Source organism: Cervus elaphus, chromosome 13 (assembly GCF_910594005.1).
Source record: "Cervus elaphus chromosome 13, mCerEla1.1, whole genome shotgun sequence".
NCBI classification, from domain to species: Eukaryota; Metazoa; Chordata; class Mammalia; order Artiodactyla; family Cervidae; genus Cervus; species Cervus elaphus.
The window spans coordinates 69673430-69694726 of record NC_057827.1 but is presented as its reverse complement, the minus strand read 5'-3'; the positions used below and the strand labels follow the sequence as shown (position 1 = coordinate 69694726).

Below are 21297 nucleotides of genomic sequence, written 5' to 3'. Positions count from 1 at the left end.
TGTATTAAAATCAGTCTCTTTAAGGCAATGGGCAGAGACAAAGCAAGAAGATAAGTCGTTAATTCACAGGTTATGTTCTGTTTGGTTTTGGCTTATGTAAGACAAAACCAATAATGAATTTTTAGATTGTAACACTTTTTGCTAAAAATTGAAAACCGTTTTAATTAATGCAATCACAAGTGCTCAAAGACTCATTTTTTAAGGATCAACTGTCAAAAAACTAAGATTAAGAGTGGGACTATAATTCCAATTACAAAGCTAGAAATAGAACTCATAGCCTTAGCACAGTGCTTTAGGCATGAAAGCACTTAATAAATTAATAAATTTTGTTGCATTGAACTGAATGGCTAACTTCTGCTCCATCCAACAGGCCTTATGACATTTATAGAGGCAAACACTTGCGTGCGTCAGGGTTTTAGCCAGATAATGTTATTTAATCAATAAACTAAACGTGCAACAATCCATACCTGTCTAAATTTAGCTCTTGCTTCTTTTTCCTTCATTCTTCCATGTGCAACCAAATAGTCAAACACTTCACCTATAATTGAGAAAAATAAAAGTAAGCCGAAGTCCTATTTCTGAGCATTAACTTTCCCATGAATTAAAGATGCTTCACTTTTAGCAATGCTGTAATTTTAATTTTAAAAATATAGTTATGAAGATGAACAGAAATATGTGGAATCTGAACTAACCCAGTCTTAACTATAGGACAAGTTTATTGATAAAATCTTTTAAGTTATAGAAAAGCCTTAACATTAAATTCTCATATATTTCTATTATGATACTTTTACTTTAAAGGTTTTGTTTCCAGTATGGTTTAGTAAAAACTTGGAAATTAAAATTGAAAGTTAAAATGGAAATATTATGTGTGTTCAAAGAAGGTGTTTTCACTATAGGATTATGACAAAAAAGCATTTCCTAAATTCATTCATGCAACAAATAATTACTGAGAGAATACTAACTGCTGAGAACTGTTCTTGGCTCTGGGGAAATACACAAGTGAACAGAGCAAAGTCCTTCTCCTCATGGAGTTTACATTCCAGGAGGGGGTAGACAGATAATAAGCAAATAAATGAATATACAGTGTATCAGATGATAAAACGTACTGTGGAGAAAGATCAGGGGAAAGAAACAGGGTGTGTGCGCATTTGTGTGCGTGCACGCGCACGCATAAGTGCTGTGCTGACTCCTGTAAGGGAGGGCATCCTGTCGTCAATAGGCAGCTAAAACACTCTGACACTTGAAAAGCTTAGTTTCAGAACTTAAGTGTTTCTGAGGAAAAGGTTGTTCTGAACTGTACATTGGTACCTCTGACTTTTGAACTTTCAGCCCTAACTCTGAATAAATTTTAATAAATTAGCGTAAATATTTTCAAGTTATTACCGACTGCATCATCTTTTAAAAGGAATTACATATTGTTAATTTACACTACACAATACATTTAACTATGGTGAATTATAAAATTAAATGTCAGTATTTTCTCAAAGAATGCCATTCTATCTGCAGAGTAAAAAAATATGTCAAAACAAGTGGTTAAAAAATGAAAAAACAAAAAACAAAAAAAAAAAAAAAAAGAAAAAACAAAGATGTGTGCATACCACATGGTACAGTTTTGACTTAAAAAAAAACTTATGGATTAAACCCAGTAGTTGTACAGTCACACAGATAATGTCAATGTAATTTTAAAATATATTTTTTTTAATTTTAAAATATTTTAGAATTCCAATGCAATATAAACCTGTTAAGAGATTTTGGAGCCATAAAGTCATACAATCACTGTTATAAACCAGGCATACAACCCAGATTTCCAACCCCCCTCATTAAAAATGCATTAGCAACCAGGGTAAGCAACTAAATTAAGCATCTCTGCATGATATCATTTACTAGAAAAAAAAACAGCATACAGTGGTTCTCCCCACCCATGTCAAGACAGTTCAGAAAGCCCTTGGTTCAGGTCCCGTCACTATAACCAGTGATGAAACCATGGGCACCAGGCCAACTTTTCAGAGGTTCATCTGTAAAAACTAGGAAGTTGCCCTGGATGACTTTCTGAGATTCTTTCCAATTGTAAAATTCTATGATTCTATAAAACTGAAAAATAAGAGGCTGGGTCGGAGAAGGCAATGGCACCCCACTCCAGTACTCTTGCCTGGAAAATCCCATGGACGGAGGAGCCTGGTAGGCTGCAGTCCATGGGGTCGCAAAGAGTCAGACAGGACTGAGCGACTTCACTTTCACTTTTCACTTTTCTGCATTGGAGAAGGAAATGGCAACCCACTCCAGTGTTCTTGCCTGGAGAATCCCAGGGATGGGGTTGCACAAAGTCGGACACGACTAAAGGGACTTAGCAGTAGCAGGAGTAGGTAGCCAATTTAATGAAACTTTTGTTGTTCAAATTGGCAAACTATCAATAATAAACCGCTGCCTTGGAGACAGAAGGTGCTTTGTTGAGCTGATTTAAACAAATGGGCCAAGCCAATAAACCACCGCTGCTCAGTGCTGTTGTAACGTTAGGCAGTGGCACTGAGCCCTCGGAGGAGGACTGAGCGGCCACGCCCACTGAGTAGCTCAGAGACATGCAACTTATGAGGCCACACTGCCAGTGAGGGGCACTGGCCAGACTGACGCCATGTTTGTCTTTCCCAGAGCCCGTCCTTTCGGGATGGACACTTCTCCAGTACAGAGCAACTGCTATGACCCTGTGACCTAAAACAGATGAAACAGGAAGCCATGACTGACTGACCAATCAGGAGAGGCTACGTGGTACTGGGAGGCTGGGGCTCCAGGCCTGGCAACATGACCATGGGGATATTTCCTAGCCTCCATCTCCTCACTCACTGCCTGGCCACATCATGGACCCATTGTGAAAGTCAAAGGAGATCAAGTAAGAGAAAAAAGCACTGGTACACTGTAGAGGCTCCACAAAGGAGAAGATTACGAACTGTAAGATGAGTAGAAAGCACTGGAACTCCATACAGATTTATGGTTCTACAATTAACCTTCAGCTCTTCCTACTACTCAACTGTGAAAATCCCAACTAAAATCTCAACCCACACATTTAAAATACGAAGCACACAATTAACAATGAACTGCTGCTGCTGCTAAGTCGCTTCAGGCGTGTCCAACTCTGCGGGACCCCACAGAGGACAAGCCCCCAGGCTCCGCTGTCCCTGGGATTCTCCAGGCAAGAACACTGGAGTGGGCTGCCACTTCCTTCTCCAGGGACACATGCACGCTAAGTCGCTGCAGTCGTGTCCGACTCTGTGCAACCCCATGGACAGCAGCCCACCAGGCTCCTCTGTCCACAGGATTCTCTAGGCAAGAACACTGCAGTGGGTTGCCATTTCCTTCTCCAAATAATGAATTAGGAGTATGAAAAAGTGGTGTCAGGGGTGTGCCTGCTCTGCCCACAACAGATTTACAATCTTTTATTTAATGGTCAACGCATCACAATGAGGCTGTGATTCAACTTTCTGTCTCAGGTTTTACATTCTGGACCAAAGGGCTTGTTAAACAAAATAAAACTCTACTATAATCAAAAACAATTAAATCTACACTGTGGAGTTAAACAGAACATGTCTCCAGTAGTTTAAAGTTTCATTCATTCAACTCAATTCTTATTTGCTCAGAGTCTGCTCTGTGCCAGGCACTGTGTTAGAGGCAGGGAAAAGACAAAGACAGATAACAAAGCTTCTGCCTCCACAACATTCACGCGTGGTCCAAAACCTAGCACAGCCTAGCCATGACCGTAAAATAGGAATCTCTGCAAAAGAGAACAGCTATATACATTCATTTCATAAAAATTTCTACATTTATATATCCTTAGAGGCAAATAATTACTAGTCTTTAATCTTGAAGGAAATCTAATCGTATACACTGTGACCACCATTTCTGGCCTTGGGAAACAACAGGCACCACTGACGTAAAAATCTGATAAAGAAATCCATCCAGCATGCAGTACACATTTATTTCAAATAGGCTAATACATTGATGCTTTTGAAAATTGAAGTACTGGAATAAAAAAATGTGCTATAAGCAATGGAATATTACTCTGCTTTAATAGGGAAGGAAATTTTGACACATGCTACAACATGGATAAACCTTAAGGACATTGTAAGTGACATAGGAAGTCACAAAAAAGACAAATACTGTATCATTCCACTCATATGAGGTCCCTAGAGTAGTCAAATTCATACAGACAGCAGAATGGTGGCTGTCAGGGGCTGCAAGGAGGGAGGATGGGGAATTATTGTTTAATAGGGACAGTTTCATTTTGGGAAAATGAAAAAGTTCTGGAGATGGATGATGGTATTGGTTAACAATGTGAATGTACTTAACGCCACAGAACTGTACACCTGAAGTGGTTAAAATGGTAAACTTTACATTACACCATAAAAAAAATCCAACTATCTGCATACAATCAATTAATGATGGGAACAATGAAATGCTTAACAGTAACCCACTGAACTGCTAGCAATCAGCCTTTCTGATTCTCATCCTAGTGTATTAAGATTCTGAAGGTTAAATGAAACTCTATCAATTATCCATATGGGCAGTGCGGGTGCATATTCTTCTAAAAGGGAGGGACGGAAGAAAAACAATTTATAAATGCCTTACCTCCACTTGCATACTCCATGATTAGGTAGAGTGTTTTGTCAGTTTCAATGACTTCGAATAACTTCACTAGGAGAGGAGAGAAGATACAGGAGAAAAAGAAACAAATGTCTGTATGTACATACCATATACATATAAACTAACTACAAAAAGTTAACTTTTTCCCTATTAATATATGGCCCTCTTAAAAAAATGATTTTAGGAAACTTTATATTACAACAGCAGAAAAGATTTTATGAAAACATGGAATCCCATAAAAATAAACATAATTTCTGGGTTCTCAAACACTGTAAATTCAGGATGCACTCAGCAGTTTATCTGCTCTCATTTCATGCTCCTGTAGTATGTCTGCACCTATCCTACTCCTATATGTTCAATTCACCTGTCATTGTGGCTTTAAGGATACACAGAATTCCACTTGAGACTTTTGTTGCTTAAGAAATTTATCACAATTCTCAGAGAAAAAGATTCCCTTCTTTTTTAACGATGTACGTTTTATTTTTTATTTTTGTTTGTCTGAGCCACGCAGCATGCAGAATCTTAGTTCTCTCACCAGGGATCTGACCGGGGATCCACCCTGGGCCCTGTCAGCGAGCTTGCAGCGTCCTAACCACCAGGGAATTCCTAAGATTCCTTTGTTTCTATTCTAAAGCCAGAGACCGAAAAATAGAACCGATTACACTGAAAATAACTTTTTAATTATTTTCAATGGGTCAGTGTGACTGCTATAGCAGTCTCTTATTACAGATAAAAATAATATTTCTATTGCTGCTAACTCATAAAACCATAACAAATCAATCAAAAATATGTAATTTTTAAATAAAACTGAAGCTAATTCCTAAAACTATCAAATCACTATCTCCTGTATCTAATTTGTTAATACATATGTTACAATTAAATTCAGCAAAAAGGAGAGCAGTGAGGGAAAATGCTAATCTCTTCTATTGTGGGTTATTTTCTGATGCTTTAATACAGAGTATTTAATCAGATCAGTAGCTTGCACAGTATTTGATGTGTTTGTCAAACTGGTGAATTAAAACTATCACAACATTTCTAAGATGGCGTATGTTCAGGTTGTTAAGAAAAATTATTTAAATAAATTTAAGACATATGCTGGTAAACCATCAACATATTAATAAATTCTGTAATTCCAATGCAGGGGGAATTCCCTGGCAGTCCAGGGGTTAGGACTGTGCTTTCACTGCAGGGGGCCTGGGTTTGATCCCTGGTTGGGAAGCTAAGACCTGGTAAGCCAAAGATAAACTTAAATATAAAATTCCAATGCAAATATTGGCTCTTCTAGGAAAACTATTTTAATCCACTGAGAATTTAAATTTTAGAAATTTGTATTTTCAAAGATATGTCATTTAGTAGTAAGTATAGAGAACTTTAATCAGGGTACCACTTAAGAAAAAACAAAACAAATAGGTTTAAGTGAGCTGGTTCTTGGCAGTGTATTTGTGGTGGGAAGTTGAAATTTGAAATCTAGAGTTGGTTAGCTAACCTCAAACAGCTGAAATAAAATATAAAGGCTTTCTTTTCACTATTATATCCCTTGTTATTTTCTCCAACCATGTCACAGTTCACATTCTAAGATATGTATTTTTTCACATTTTAATTAACATCACTGATAAGGGGATAATGGCTTGGTAGCAATTTTCTTAACAGTACCTGAACACAATAATGCCTTTTAAATGATGGTGGCTCAGATTAGATGATATAGGGTGTACGTTTTTTCCATCCTGTGGTTCCCTTTTATTTTTCTATTCTTGTGCTTCAAGAAGTCTTGATATGATATCCCTAACACCAAAGTTATCACACTCCATTTCCTAGAACTGATTTTGATAGTAAGCTGATACAATTGGTTGTCTTATGAGCTATTTCACTCAAATGTTTTTAGATTGTAGGACCTATTACTATATAAGAAAGCAGTTGTATTATTTTAAAAGATCTGCATTATGCATGGAATCAAAAATTTTCACTGAGGTGTGTACACAGGGTCAGCTTTCATCTTGTTCCTACAACTACGATGAGGGCAGGACCATGACCCACCCTCATCTTTAGACACACCTCACTGCATAAAGCACAGAGGACACATAAAGCAGGTCTGTACAGTGTGAAACAATTCATGCCAAAAAACTCTTATTAGATAGCAAGTGCCCTGTATCTTTTTCTTATGGCCGCCCTGAGCAGCATGTGGGATCTTAGTTCTCTGACCTGGGATCGAACCTGTGCCCCCTGCACTGGAAGCACGGAGTCCTAACCACTGGACTGACAGGAAATTCCCTTTATTTTTAAAAATATGTTTCAATACACCATTATTTTCTTAGGAATACAGCTAGAGCAAAAAACAACTTTGAAAACTTTAGCTTACTGTAATTCCCTCTATCTAAAATTTAGGTACAATTATGATATTTTGATATATTAAAATTTAGAAAATTACAATCTGATTACAGATGTTTCTACTAAATTAAAGCTTTACATTTGAATGTTTAATATCTAATCTTTTAACCTATCTTGAGCAATTTCAAAAAGTTAACAGAAATGATCAACTATACACACACACACACACACACACACATATATTCTAAAAGTGTACCTGGAATGGGAGAAGGGAAGAAATCTCCTGTCACTTCTGGAATATATGTTTAGCTTTATGAAAAAGTTTCAAGAATGCATTTAGACCCAAAAGTATTTAAGAAAGCAGAAAGTACCTATGTTTGGATGATTTAAAATCTTCATTATTCTCACTTCTCTGAAGAGCTAAAAAACAAACACACACACAATCCCCCCAACACAGGTTATTAAACATTATATTCCACAGTAGCAATGTAAATTAAATTTTTCTCTTAGATAACTGATTCACTGATAATGTTTAGTAGTCCACATCTAAGACATGGAAATCCAGAGTAATTATGACGTAGTTTTGTTCTCTAATACTAAATGCGTCAATTTTAATGCTCCAATACTAATGCGTCAATTTTATCGTATGAAAAAGCAGAGTTCCCAGAGGAGATTTTGCTATTGTGAATTATACTTTGAATTATATTTTACTATCTTGAACACAGAAATCAGATTTAAGCAGGAGTAGTTTGTTACTAGACTTAGTCCGATTCAGTATCTATAGAGGAACTCTAATTCTGCAAACAAAAACTTGTATAGTCCCAATGAACTGCATCTTGAGTGTATTAGATTGATAATTCCAAGTAATTCTATAAAGCTTTAAATAAAACCACTTCAAGTGGCTTTATTTAACTGCCTAGCCATCACACAGAATAAGGCAGAGTATTAAACTGTTGCTGTACAAACATGCTGTGAATTCAGAGGCGGGTCACAGCATCATGGTCTGGGCTAATATGAGATCTCATAAAATAATAATAGAATTTTAGAGGCCATCTTAGACACCCTCCGGCAAACCAGTGGAAACCAGAAAAAGAGAGGAAAGGTCTTCCAAGGCTCTCCTATCTCTCTACGGGGAACGTGGTCAGAACCAGTCTCCTAGCACCCGGGGTATCACAGCCTGCAGGAGGCGAGGCTGGAGAGCGGTCTGGGAAACGAGAAGCAGCTGCCTATGGGATGAGGTAGCAGGGACCTTCCCTGTACTTGTCTTTGTCCCCCAGGTCTAAACTAGAAATGAAATCAGCAACAAACAGGCATGGAGGCACGGTATCTGACCCACAAACAGCTCAGAGCTTTTTGGAATCAAGATGAATAGCCTTTCTGTCTACAATACTGGGCTTCCCAGGTGGTGCAGTGGTAAAGAATCTGCCTGCCAAATAGGAGACACAAGAGACGTAGGTCTGATCCCTGGGTTGGGAAGATTCCCCTGGATAAGGAAATGACAACCCACTGCAGTATTCTTGCCTGGGAAATCCCATGGACACAGGAGCCTGGCAGGCTATACAGTCCATAGGGTTGCAAAGAACTGGACACGGCTGAAGTGACTAAACCACCACCACCTAGAATACTGGATCATCCACTAAAGGCTTGGGCTTTTTCTTCATTTCCCTGTGCTAAGCAAACAGAGGAATCTTGTTTTCCCAATTCATCATAGCTGGACTTGTACCTATAATTTGAACCTCCCAGTTATTTCTACAACTGTTAAATTACAAGAGTGACAAGTTGGCTATCATACTAACTCAGCTCAGGACACTGTGTTTAGAATGAAACCCTGACCATGGCCACCGCAGACTGCTTACACTTTCAGCCTCAACTCCAGGCACTCTGATTTCCCCCCAGAACATACTAACTCTTTCTTTCCTTACAATTTTTTCTCCTTTTCATCCTTCAAGTCTCAGGCAGATTCTCTGAAAATCTTATCTAAGTAGGTCTCCGTTGTTTTACATCACAGCGCTTCTTTCCCAGAATGTCTTTCACGTTGTGATAATACATTGTGTTTATCAGTTCATTTTTGCCGCCTCATCTACAGGGAGTGTGTCTGCCTCCTGTCACCAGTGGAACCTCGAAACCCAGCCCGGCACACAACAGGAACTCATTTGTTTGATAAATGCCTGCAAGAAAGTACTGACTACCAAGAAGTGTGGTTTGAGCCCGTCTCTTCAGCTTTCTAATGACCACGCTGCTTTTAGATCCTGAGTAGCAGAATGCCTATGACAGGGTTGTCACAGTTCTGCTGGCAAAAGACGCCAAATAACAACTTACATCCTACTAGCAGCACAGCACTACAACATCAGAACCAGAGCAGGAGAAAGACGGAGTCCTGCAGGGACCCAAGGGACAGAGAGCTGACTTCTGCCTGCGGTGATAGGCACCACGGAGGTAACTGGATTTATGCAGTTCAAAATGGGCTGGTGATCTGAGCAAGACAGCGAGGTGCAACCAATGAAGACTATTTCAAGAAGACCAGGTGCTCCATCTGGCAGAGCAGTGGGTTTCCAAGTGTGGACTTTAAGCCACCAGCATCAGAACATTAGGATATCTGTGCAAACTGTAGGTTCCTGGGTTCTACCTATCACTAGATCTGAAATGAGCTTTAAGAATTTTACATATCAACCAGCACCCCTGGTGAGGTGCTTTTAAAACAGGTCCACAAATACTTTGACAATCCTCTTCTCAAAAGGTAGAACTTAATATTCCTCCCTTTCAGTGTGGACTGCACTTAGTGACTTGCTTTTCATGAAGAGAGGAAAGCAGAGCGATAGGGAGGGGACTTCAGAGACTAAGCTGTAAAGGCACTGGGACTCCCTCCTTGCTCTCACAGATCACTGACATGCATGCCGTAAGGACATTAAGTACCTTAATGGACAGGCCCAGACAGCAAGGAAATGAGGACTCACACCTGCGGCTGGTGAGGAACAGTAGGCCCTAGACAAAAGCCAGGTGATAGGGCCTTCTAGAAGCTGATGCACCAGCCCCAATCAAACCTTTGGGTGCCTGCAGCTGTGGCTCTTCCCCAAAATATCTTGAAAGCATCTGAGTCAGAATCATCCAACTAAGTCACCCTCAAACAGATAACGAAACTGAGATAACACAGGTTCTAAGTTGCTAAGTTTTAGAGTAATTTTTAGAGAGTAGTAGTAGGTAATACACTAGAGGAAACACTGAAGTTTGAAAACCAAATCTGTATGCAGGTCAAGAAGCAACAGTTAGAACCATACATGGAACAACAGACTGGTTCCAAATTGGGAAAGGAGTCAAGGCTGTATGTTGCCATCCTGCTTATTTAACTTACATGCAGAGTACATTATGCGAAATGCTGGGCTGGATAAAACACAAGCTGCAGTCAAGATTGCCGGGAAAAATATCAATAACCTCAGATACGCATATGATACCACCCTTATGGCAGAAAGTGAAGAGGAACTAAAGAGCCTCCTGATGAAGGTGAGAAAGAAGAGTGGAAAAGTTGGCTTAAAACTCAACATTCAAACAACTAAGATCATGGCATCCAGTCCCATAACTTCATGGCAAACAGATGGGGAAACAAAGCTAACAGTGACGGGCTTTATCTTTTTGGGGCTTCAAAAATCACTGCAGATGGTGACTGCAGCCATGAAATTAAAAGATGCTTGCTCCCTGGAAGAAAAGGTATGACCAACCTAGACAGCATATTAAAAAGCAGACACATTACTTTGCCAACAAAGATCCGTCTAGTCAAAGCTATGGTTTTTCCTGTAGTCGTGCTATAAAGAAAGCTGAGCGCCAAAGAATTGATGCTTTTGAACTGTGGTGTTGGAGAAGACTTTTGAGTGTCCCTTGGACTGCAAGGAGATCCAACCAGTCAGTCCTAAAGGAAATCAGTCCTGAATGTTCATTGGAAGGACTGATGCTGAAACTGAAGCTCTAGTACTTAGACACCTGATGTGAAGAACTGACTCACTGGAAAAGACCCTGATGCTGGGAAAGACTGAAGGCAGGAGGAGAAGGGGACGACAGAGGATGAGATGGTTGGATGGCATCACCGACTCAATGGACATGAGTTTGAGCAAGCTCCGGGAGATGGTGATGGACAGAGAGGACTGGTGTGCTGCCGTCCCTGGGGTTGCAAAGAGTCGGATACGACTGAGCGACTGAAATGAGTTACACACAGCAGAGGCCACACCAAGGGATGTGTTGTAAAAACACACAGGATAGGTGAGTGGAACCAGACATAGGGATGAAAAGTACAAGTTTCTTTCCGTAGGCAGATAGAGTAGCCAAAGGTCTCCCAGTTGGACAGTGTCAGGGTATCACCAAATAACTTTATGTATTTACCTCTGTCAGAATTACGTATCAAGCAGAAACTAGAATCAACTCTGTACCAACTTAATCAAAGGGGGTGGGGAGAGGAGGCATGAAGCTAATAGCTGTCGAGTGTCACCTGTGTCTGAAGTTCAGCGCTAGATGCTCCACAGCTGTGATCCTATCTAATTGAATTTTCACAACTCTGTCAGGTGACTATGATCCTCTCCAATGCACAGGAAAGGAGGACTGAGGAAGTTAAGAAACCAGTCCAAGTTTTCCCAGCTAACACATGCCAGAGCTCAGAGTTTGAGTTGTCTGACTCCAAAGTCCTAACTCATCTCATGATTCCAAACAGCCACCTTTGAAATGTACACGTAAAACAATAGTACATTACAAGTTGGCAATACAGAAAACTCCAGAGCAACAGGTGGGTACTGCACAGAATTTTTTTTAAAGTTGACAATTTGCGTATGTGATTAACATGCCAGAGATCTCATTGTGAACCTCATGATTGAAGATAAATTTGGGTAGAAATAATTTGCTGAAAACATGAACATTAAGGAAAGACCTCACTAGGATAGTACAATTTTTTTTTTTAAGTTTTGCTACTATAAAAGGACATTTAAATAAGAAGTTCACTGATTTCTACTACCTTACTTCTCTACATTCCTTTTCAACCTTATGCAGATGCTAGTTGTAAAAACTAAAATGAAATAACACAGAAATGTGTAAAGTGAAAGAATTCTCCTCTCTTCATTAATCTCCATCTTCTACACTAGCGGTCACCAACCTTTTTGGCACCAGGGGCCAGTTTTGTGGAAGACAAGTTTTCCATGGACGCTGGGGTGGTTGTTTCAGGATGATTCAAGCACATTACACTTATCATGAACTTTATTTCTATTATTATTACATCAGCTCCACCTTAGATCATCAGGCACTAGATCTCAGAGTTTGGGGACCCCTGCTCTACACATCTTCCCATTTTTATGTCCTTTAGGAACTGGCAGATAGGAGGAGAACAAACATTTCTGAAGGCAAAGACCTGGATCCTGGTGATGAGAATACTGAAGAGACACTAAGCCTACAGTACCACAGAAAAAACAAATGTCCCCAAAGCCAGGACTGAGGACATAGAGAAATTATCCTTGGGAAAAAACAATTTTATCAATTGACCTAAAAATAAAACGAGCAGTGTCTTTACTGGGGGTTCAGTGGTGAGGCATTTGCCTGCCAATGCAGGAGACATGGGTTTGATCCCTCATCCAGGAAGATCCCACATGCCAGAGAGCAACCAAACCTGTGTGTCACAACGACTGAGCTGTGCTCTGGAGCCCAGGAGTTGCAACTCCTGAAGCCCGGGCACCTAGAGCCTGCGCTCTGCAACAAGAGAAGCCACCGCCACGAGAAGCCCATGCAGCAACAAAGACCCAGCATAGCCAAAAATAAATAAAATTAAAAGGATAAAATGAGCATATCAGAGAGGGCATGGGGTGAGGTATTGTCACAGTCATCAAACTGGGACATAAGTCGTCATGGCAAAAGTGACCCAACTGGCTTCTCTGGACATACAGGTATGAGACAGGCCAAAGGCTGAGAGCCTGTCAGCTGGGCAACTGACTGGATGAAAACTTATGTGTTAAAATAATGAACAGGCATACAATCACCTACCTCTTCTTTACTAGGAAAGAGCCGTACTGTAAACCCAAGGTTGTAAGTAAGAAACACTCAGTGGGTAAGGGAGAGGGAGGCAGAGCTGAAGCTGACACCCATGTTTGTGAATTTGGATGCCACCGTGAGACAGAGAAGACTCAAGCTGCAGTGAGGAAGGGCAGCAGGCTGAGTCTGATTTAGGACACACCACGTGAAAGGCAATTAAGTGACGATAGTGAAAACCAAGTTCAGTAGCTGGTATTTTGGTTTGAAGCTCAGGAAGAAATGTGGGCTATTCTGCAGAATTATCAGCATAGGGATAGTATCCTTGGAAGGAAATGACAACTGTCTAACTGAAAAATGGAAAGACAGAAACATCAACGAACAAGCATTTCAGAGTGAAAAAAAGATGGGGATCACAATACAGACACAGAAAATGCAGCTGGAGTGACAGAATGACACCCAGACACCGGAATCCAATGCCTCCCTCAGACTGACAAGCGGGGTCACAAACCTCGATTTAAAACCAGCCTCCCTGACCCTGGAACATCTCTGGGGTACTTTATGAAGGAAGGAGGGAAGGACGATCACCCACTTCTCCTCAGCATGTCCGTCTGTCTCACTCCCCACACTGATCACAGAACCTCTGCTGAGCAAAAGAACAAATCAAAGACCCTCAGACAACACTGAGGGAGAGAGCCTGGCAAATGTCAGAGTTCATGGAGAAGGAACTGTTAAGAAAAGGCACTGGTATGAAAAAGAAAAAAATATACATGTCTTCGCCTCTCTATAAACAGGGTATTTCTGTAAGGACCAAAGAAACCAATGCCACTGGCTGTCTCTGGGCAGGCATCTGGACGGGTAAAGACTTTGACTCTTATACTTTTATCTATCCTGTGAACTCTGAAGCACAACTGAATTATATATCTAATTATCTATTTATCTAAATTAGATCTAAATATCTAACTATCTATCTCCTCTTCTCCAATTAATTTTAAGAAAAAGGTTGAAAATAAAGTGTGTATTTTTTTGTTTTTTTTTTTTTTGGATAAAAGGGTTTTTTTCTGAAAAAGAAAAGGTAGCTGAAAGTTGCTGTATTCTGAGGACTGTTAACAAGAGAGTTTACTATTGTTTTCATGGTGTGGGCCAAAGCTGCCGGAGGGTGGAAGGCAAGCAAGTTTTCCAGGGAATGTCTTTAAAAACCAGCAAAAAAAGAAAAAAAAAAAAGAGAAAAAAAAAAAAAAAACCACACCAGCAAACATGAGAGCCAGCACAGTAAGGCAAAACCTGAGGAGCTTCAAGACAGTTCAATCCCTCTCAAGGCCACCCTAACATGGAAATAAACAACAGGACAGGGAAGCTAACAGAGGAGAGAAGGTGACTGAAAGCATCACTAAAACCTGCTTGTCTGACTCGAGGCAAAAGCGGTGACCTGTCTCCTACCCAGAAGAGCTGCCGACAGATGGGGGAGATAAACGTGTGGGTGTTGCTGCTGTTCAGTCGCTCTGTCTTTTGTGACCCCATGGACTACTGCCTACCAGGCTTCTCTGTCCATGGGATTTCTCAGGTAAGAACACTGGAGTGGGCTGCCATTTATTTCTCCAGGGGAATCTTCCCACCCCAGGGATCAAACCAGAGTCTCCTGCTTGGCAGGCGGATTCTTTACCACTGAGTCACCAGGGAAGCGAAGCCCATGTGTACATGTGCTGCATGTAAGTAACCAGAATTTTACTGATATCACGTAGGTTTATTGCTAACTTTTGGCTACTGAACTATTACAGTGAGCATCCTTGTATATATACATCCTCATACATTTCTGAAACTATATTGGCAGAGCAGATTCCTAGAAACTGAATGGAAGCCAAAGGGCATACATGCTTTTAAAATTTTGTCAGTACTATATTATTCTCTAAAAATATATTAATTCACATTATTGCCAATAAGAGAGTTCCTGATTCTCCGCAATCTTGCCAACAATATGAACTATCAGCTTTTTGCAAATCTGATGTGAAAGACACAGATGTGTTCTTTTCGGATGTGGATGTTGAACATTTTTACTTGAACACTCACCATCTATCCTATTAATTGCCTGAGTATATCTTTTGACTATTTTCTATCAGGTTATATACTCCTGTTTCTCCTTAATTTGCAAGACTTTTTATGTAGTAAGGAAATAGGAACTTTGTCTGCCATAGCAGACAATGTTGGATACTTATATAAATTCATCCTGACTCTTTCTCTGCTGGCTTTTCATAAGCAATCCTTTTAGCTTCTTTAGCGATGTCATCTATTGTTCACCTACATATTTCTAAAATGCCAGATTATATGGCTTCCTTGATTTCCCACTGTGGATTTAGCTTTCCTAAAGCCCTTCCAAATAGATTTATGCTTTCCCTCTCCAATGTCTTCATGAGGTTCTATTACAGTTTTGGCTAAATAGTTTCATTTTGATTGATAAAAGTAGTACATATATGCAGCTTTGAAAGTCGAACTGTGTAATGTAGCATCTCTCTCCACCCTCAACCCTTGCTCACAACAAGGAGCCCTCTACCCCAGGTATCTGAGCTGCCTTACTTTGGAGCAGAAGTGCTGCTAGTCTGATTTCTTAGCTCCTCCCCCTTGATTAGCTATTGACCTGGTAATATTAGCAATGAAGACTGCTCTTACATCCTGCCCCTCCCCCCACGTCCCTTCCCTCCTTCCTCTGATCAGTCACCATAATATTTGGCTAAATTATTCAGTTTGCATTATAAATATTCTTTACAGCCACACTAGGAATGCATTTCCATTCTTTTTTATTTATCAAAAATGTTTTGATTTCCTTTGAGCTAATAATTGTTTTGGTTATTTTGTTCACTTAGGTTTTCTATATAGGTCTCACTTTACTGGTCCATCCTTAGGCTCTGTAACAGAACTGTACATCTCCTCTCAGATACTTTCAAATAGTCAAGTATTCTTTTTTCCTCTCTGAAGATATTAATAATCTGGAGGCCCCTGTTCTGATCTCAAGACCAGCTGTGTTGGATTTCCTGTTCTGGATCCTAGGCTTTCCCACTTGTTAGTATTCTCCCTTGCTAGCCCCACCAATATTCCTGAGGAAGAGTAAGCAGATGTCTAAATCCAAATTCAATTCTGGACCTTGCATGGCCCAGAATGTTCTGATTCTACCTTCACATTTGATTGACACTTGGCTGGTTAAAGAATTCTAAAGTTTTCTCTGGTAACTTTTTGTTAGCAAAAAGTTGGTAACGGTCAAGTTTTCTCTGCAAGTGCCACACCCCTTTTTAAAGACATATACTTGACATATAATATACATTGTGTTTAAGTCTAAGGAGTACAATGTGATGATTTGATACACGCAGATACTGTGAAATAGTTACCACAATAAAGTTAGTTAACATATCCTTCACCTCACATGATTACCATTTTTTTGTTGTTGTTATGGTGAGAATATTTAATTAAGATCCATTCTCAAAGCAACTTTCAAGTACCTAATACTTGTTAACCACAGTCCCCATGCTATACATTAGAAACTTGGAACTTACCCATCTTACAACTGGAAGTCTGTACCCTCTGACCAACCACTCCCCATTTCCCTCAACCCCCCACCCCCTGGTAACCACTATGAACTCTTTTTATATGAGTTCAGTTTTTTTTTTTCTTTTTTTAAGATTCCACATAATTGATATCATAGCTCCAATACTTTGGCCACCTGATGCAAAGGGCCAACTCATTAGAAAAGACCCTGATGCTGGGAAAGATCGAAAGCAGGAGGAAAAGGAAACAACAGAGAATGAGATGGCTGGATGGCATAACCAGCCCAACAGACATGAGTTTGCGTGGGGTCGCAAAGAGTTGGATACAACTGAGTGGCTGAACAACAAGTGTTTGTCTTTGATTTAACTCAGCATAATGCACTTAAGGCCCATCCATGTTGTCACAAAGGGCAGGATTTCCATTTTTACAGCTGAATAATATTCCTATTATTACATAATATATATAATATATACAATTATGAAATATAGAATAACAATACCCCTCATGCTTTTTTTTATCCATTCATCTGTCAATGAACACTTAGGCTGTCGCCCTGACTTGGCTATTGAGAGCAGCACTGCAACAAACATGGAAGATCAGAAACCTCTCCGAGATAGTAACTGTATTTCCTATGGATATACATTCAGAAACGGATTGCTGAGTTGTATGATACCTCTAGTTTTAATTTTTTGAGAAACCTCCACACTGTTTTCCATAGTAGTTGTTCAGATTCAGACCAACAGTACACATTTCCCATTTCTTTGCACTCTTGTCAGATTTATCTAGTCTTTTTTGATAACCATTTTAACAGGTGTGAGGTGATATCTCACTGTGGTTTCAATTTGCATTCCCCCGATGGTTAGTGATGTTAAACACCTTTTCATGTACTTGTTGGTTATTTGAATGTCTTCTTTGGAAAAATTTCTATTCAGATCCTTTGTTGTTTTTTAAATTGGATTCTTTAGGGTTTTATTTGCTATTGGGTTTTAAAAGTTCCTTTTCTTCCATTTTGCAGGCTGCATTTTCATTTTGTTGATTGCTTTTTTTTTTTGGTCTGAGCAGAAGTTTTGTAGACCCACTTTTTGTGCCTGTGCTTTTAGTGTCATATAAAAAAATCAATACTAAGAATAATGTCAAGGAGTTTTCCCCCTGTGCTTTCTTCCATGAACTTTGTTTTCAGATCTTCCACTTAAATCCTTAATCCATTTTGAGTTAATGTTTGTGAGTGGTGTAAGGCAGGGGTCCAGTTTCATTCTTTTACACATGAATATTCAGTTCTCTCAGAATTTTAAAGGCTTTGATCCATTTTCTTCCAGTTTACAGTGATAATTCTTTATGACCTTCCCCCCCCTTTCTTCTCTTTAATTTTGATGTATTTATGTTTTAATGTACCACAGATTCAGCCTCTGGTACATTAGCATTCAGTCCAGATATGTTGTAGATCTTTGTCCGTTACTGCATTGGCACTAAGCCTTTCAATCTGGAAATTCAGGTCTACAGTTCTGGGAAATCACGTTAGTCTTTGATAATCCTTCCCTCCTATCCCCAGTTATTCTTACAACTCCTCTTCATCAGAAACTAGACCTCCTAGATAGGCACTTCAGTTTTACATGGTATCTTAATTTTCATCTCTACGAACTGAGAGCTTTTGTTGGCTTTATTTTCTAACCCCTTTACTGAATTTCTTTCCAATACCATGAACTATCCTCTCCCCAACAGTCCTTCTTCAATGCACCAGGTTCTTCTTTCATGAATATAATGGTGGTTGTTGCACTGTCTCCCTCTTTTTAAACTCTTTGAAAACACCAATTATAGTGTGTGTGTTTGTTTTTAAAGTAGCTCAGTTTCCTCTTCCAGTGTTTCTTTCTCTTATTCCCGTTTGTTTCAGGTTATCCTCAAATATCTGGAGATTCTTGGCTATCCTCCCATATTTGAGAGAGGCACCAAAACACTGGACAGAATGTTACATAAGAGCTGGACCAGAGGATGACCAGGCAGAGATTAAGCAGATTCACTGAAAGACATTAAACGTCTCTAGCTATATTTTAATTTAGCTCAATTCTCCTGGAGAAGAATCCTCCAAACTCCTTTTATGCAACATGAAGGGCCAAGAGAGTTCTGGGAAGCAAGCAAGGAGATGGGAGAAAGACTCATCACTCAGCAGGCCCCTGTTTTTAGTATGGGGGTCCCCAAGTTTAATGCTCTTTGATGGAACCTCTTCAGAAAACAAGCTGCCCAATTTCTACTGGGGGAGAGAAGGGCGGGCTGCCTTAAGGTGGATATAAGGTCCAATTACAGATTTTCAGCCAATCCTGTTTTCAGTTCTACTTGTACCTCCACCCACGAAAGGAGCTAACAGAACTCATTCTTAAACTTTCTAAATTCTGTGGCATGGTTCAGCATGATTCTTGCTGGACCAGCCTACCTATTCCTGCCCCTAGCTGCTTCCTTTGGGGACTTGGTTTCAGCTCACTATGATATACGAAATCTATTACGTGAAAAAAAACATACAATAATGTGTAGACACACACACATGCACCTATTCACCCATCTGTTATCCATCTGGCAAAGCTGGTTTAATTCTTTGTCTGCTAGTCTTCTCTATTTTTGACACTCCTTTTTCATTCCTTTACTACTATTTAGTGAGTGGGAGAAACAAGCAAAGGTAAATGTAGTAATGTTTAACTGGATGGCCTATATGCCAATATGTTAATTCCCAATTTTTGAACAGATGTTGTGAGATTGAACTACAGCTTTCTTCCCTGTTTCTGATACATTTTGACAACCGTCCTGGTTATCCGGGTAATTAAGATCTTTTTTTGGTATAGTATTTCTGTGTATTCTTGCCACCTCCTATTAGTATCTTCTGCTTCTGTTAGGTCTTTACCGCGTCTGTCCTTTATCGCGCCCATCCTTGCATGAAATGTTTCCTTGATATCTCCAATTTTCTTTTCTTTTATATATTTTACTTATTTGGCTGTGGCGGGTCTTAGTTGCAGCATGTGGGATTTCTAGTTGTGGTCCAGGGACTTAGTTGCCCCACGGCGTATGGGATCTTAGTTCAATCCCTAGTCAGGGACTGAACCCACATCCCCTGCATTGCAAGGCAGATTCTTAACCCCTGGACCACCAAGGAAGTCCCTCCAATTTCCTTGAAGAGATCGCTAGTCTTTCCCATTCTACTCTTTTCCTCTACTTCTGCATTCTTCACTAAAGAAGGCCTTCTTATCTCTCCTTGCTATTCTCTGGAACTCTGCATCCAGTTGGGTATATTTTCCCTTTCTCCTATGTCTTCCGCTTCTCTTCCTTTCTCAGCTATCTGTAAGGCCTCCTCACACAATCACTTTGCATTCTTGCATTTCTTTCTCTTCAGGACAGTTTTGGTGACCGCCTCCTATACAATGTTTCAACCCTCCGTCCATGAAGATCAGGCATTCTAGCTACCAGATCTAATCCCTTGCATTTATTCGTCACCTCCACTATATAATCTTAAGGGATTTGATTTAGGTCATATCTGAATAGCCTAGTGATTTCCCCTACTTTCTTTAATTTAAGCCTGAATTTTGAAATAAGGACTTCATGATCTGAGCCACAGTGAACTCCAGGTATTGAGTCGTGTCTGACTCTTTGCGACCCCATGAACTGTAGACTGCCAGGCTCCTATGTCCATTGAATTTTCCAAGCAAGAATACTGAAGCAGATTGCCATTTCCTTCTCCAGGGGATTAGCCCAACCCAGGAATCAAACTCAGGACTCTGTGTTTTCCTGCACTGGCAGGCGGATTCTCAACCACTGTGCCACCTGGGAAGTCCATTATTAGTTCCGTACATTATTCTTAGTTCCTGAGATTTATTCTGTTCGTTCTTCTAACTTACTAAATATTTAATGTACTGTCATTTTTTGTTAATAGTATGTTTAAGGTTTCAAATTTTCATGAACAACAAAAGCAGTATTCTATAGGTTCTGATACACAGTGTAACTTTCTAGATACACTGCAATTTTGATTTGCATTTTCTCTTAGACCCCATGAGTTCTGTGAGTGCCTTAAGTTCCTTACATTGGTACTTTTTCTTTGTTTCTGTTTTTACTGCTTGTTCAGAAAATGTAACCTGGAAATATCTCTTAGTTAGATTTATTAATTGTATTAACTGGACCACTGCCTATAGCTAGCTGCACAAGTGCCCAATCCTGAGGAAATCATTTTGCTTGCAGTCGTCATAGTTTTGAATAGTTATCACAATAATTTCCTGGCACATAGCAGTAATGTATCCTAAGAAAGGGATGCTTTTTAAAAAAAAATTCACAAATTTGTGGGACTTCCCTTGTGGTCAACTGGTTAAGGCTCTCTGCTTCCACTGCATGGGGCACAAGTTCCATCTCTGGTCAGGGAACTATGATCCCACATGCCACAAGGTGTGGCCAAATAATTTAAATTAAAAATGTCCAAGTCTGTAACATGGGCTAGTGGAGGAGCTCTATATAAAGACCTGTATCTTTCTTCCTCTACTTAACATGCCACACACAGCCTGAGAGAGGAAGCCTCCTTTGTCACTCTTGTGCTTCTAATTTTAGCTCAGATTTTACCTGTCACGTATTTTGGGATTCTATTTATCATCTGCCCTTTTACTACTGAAAATAAAAATTTTAAATGTGAAAATAAGTGTAAAATAACTGTCTTTAAAATAGCAATTGTGCAATGAACCAGAAAAAACACTTCGAAGAACAAAGTGTGTGTGTGTGTGTGTGTGTGTGTACAGGCATGAATGGAGACTGTACTGCAGTTATCAATGGAAAAAGGAGAGCCTAGACAGTAAG

At 39.8% G+C, this 21297-nt stretch overlaps 1 protein-coding gene across 8 annotated transcripts in view; it reads right to left on the bottom strand.

Moving 5' to 3' along the window:
- Positions 1 to 21297, bottom strand: part of MARK3 (microtubule affinity regulating kinase 3) — a 101747-nt gene that overhangs the window by 31091 nt on the left and 49359 nt on the right. For 7 of the 8 annotated variants that reach the window (XM_043921253.1, XM_043921246.1, XM_043921248.1 and 4 more), the window contains exons 4-6: positions 7329 to 7377; positions 4618 to 4683; positions 468 to 538 (exon numbers count right to left, since the gene is read on the bottom strand). In XM_043921253.1, coding sequence (XP_043777188.1) covers positions 468 to 538; positions 4618 to 4683; positions 7329 to 7377 — 186 coding nt within the window. Of the gene's footprint in view, positions 1 to 467; positions 539 to 4617; positions 4684 to 7213; positions 7287 to 7328; positions 7378 to 21297 lie in introns of those variants that run through there. The other variant, XM_043921252.1, reaches the window with a different exon arrangement.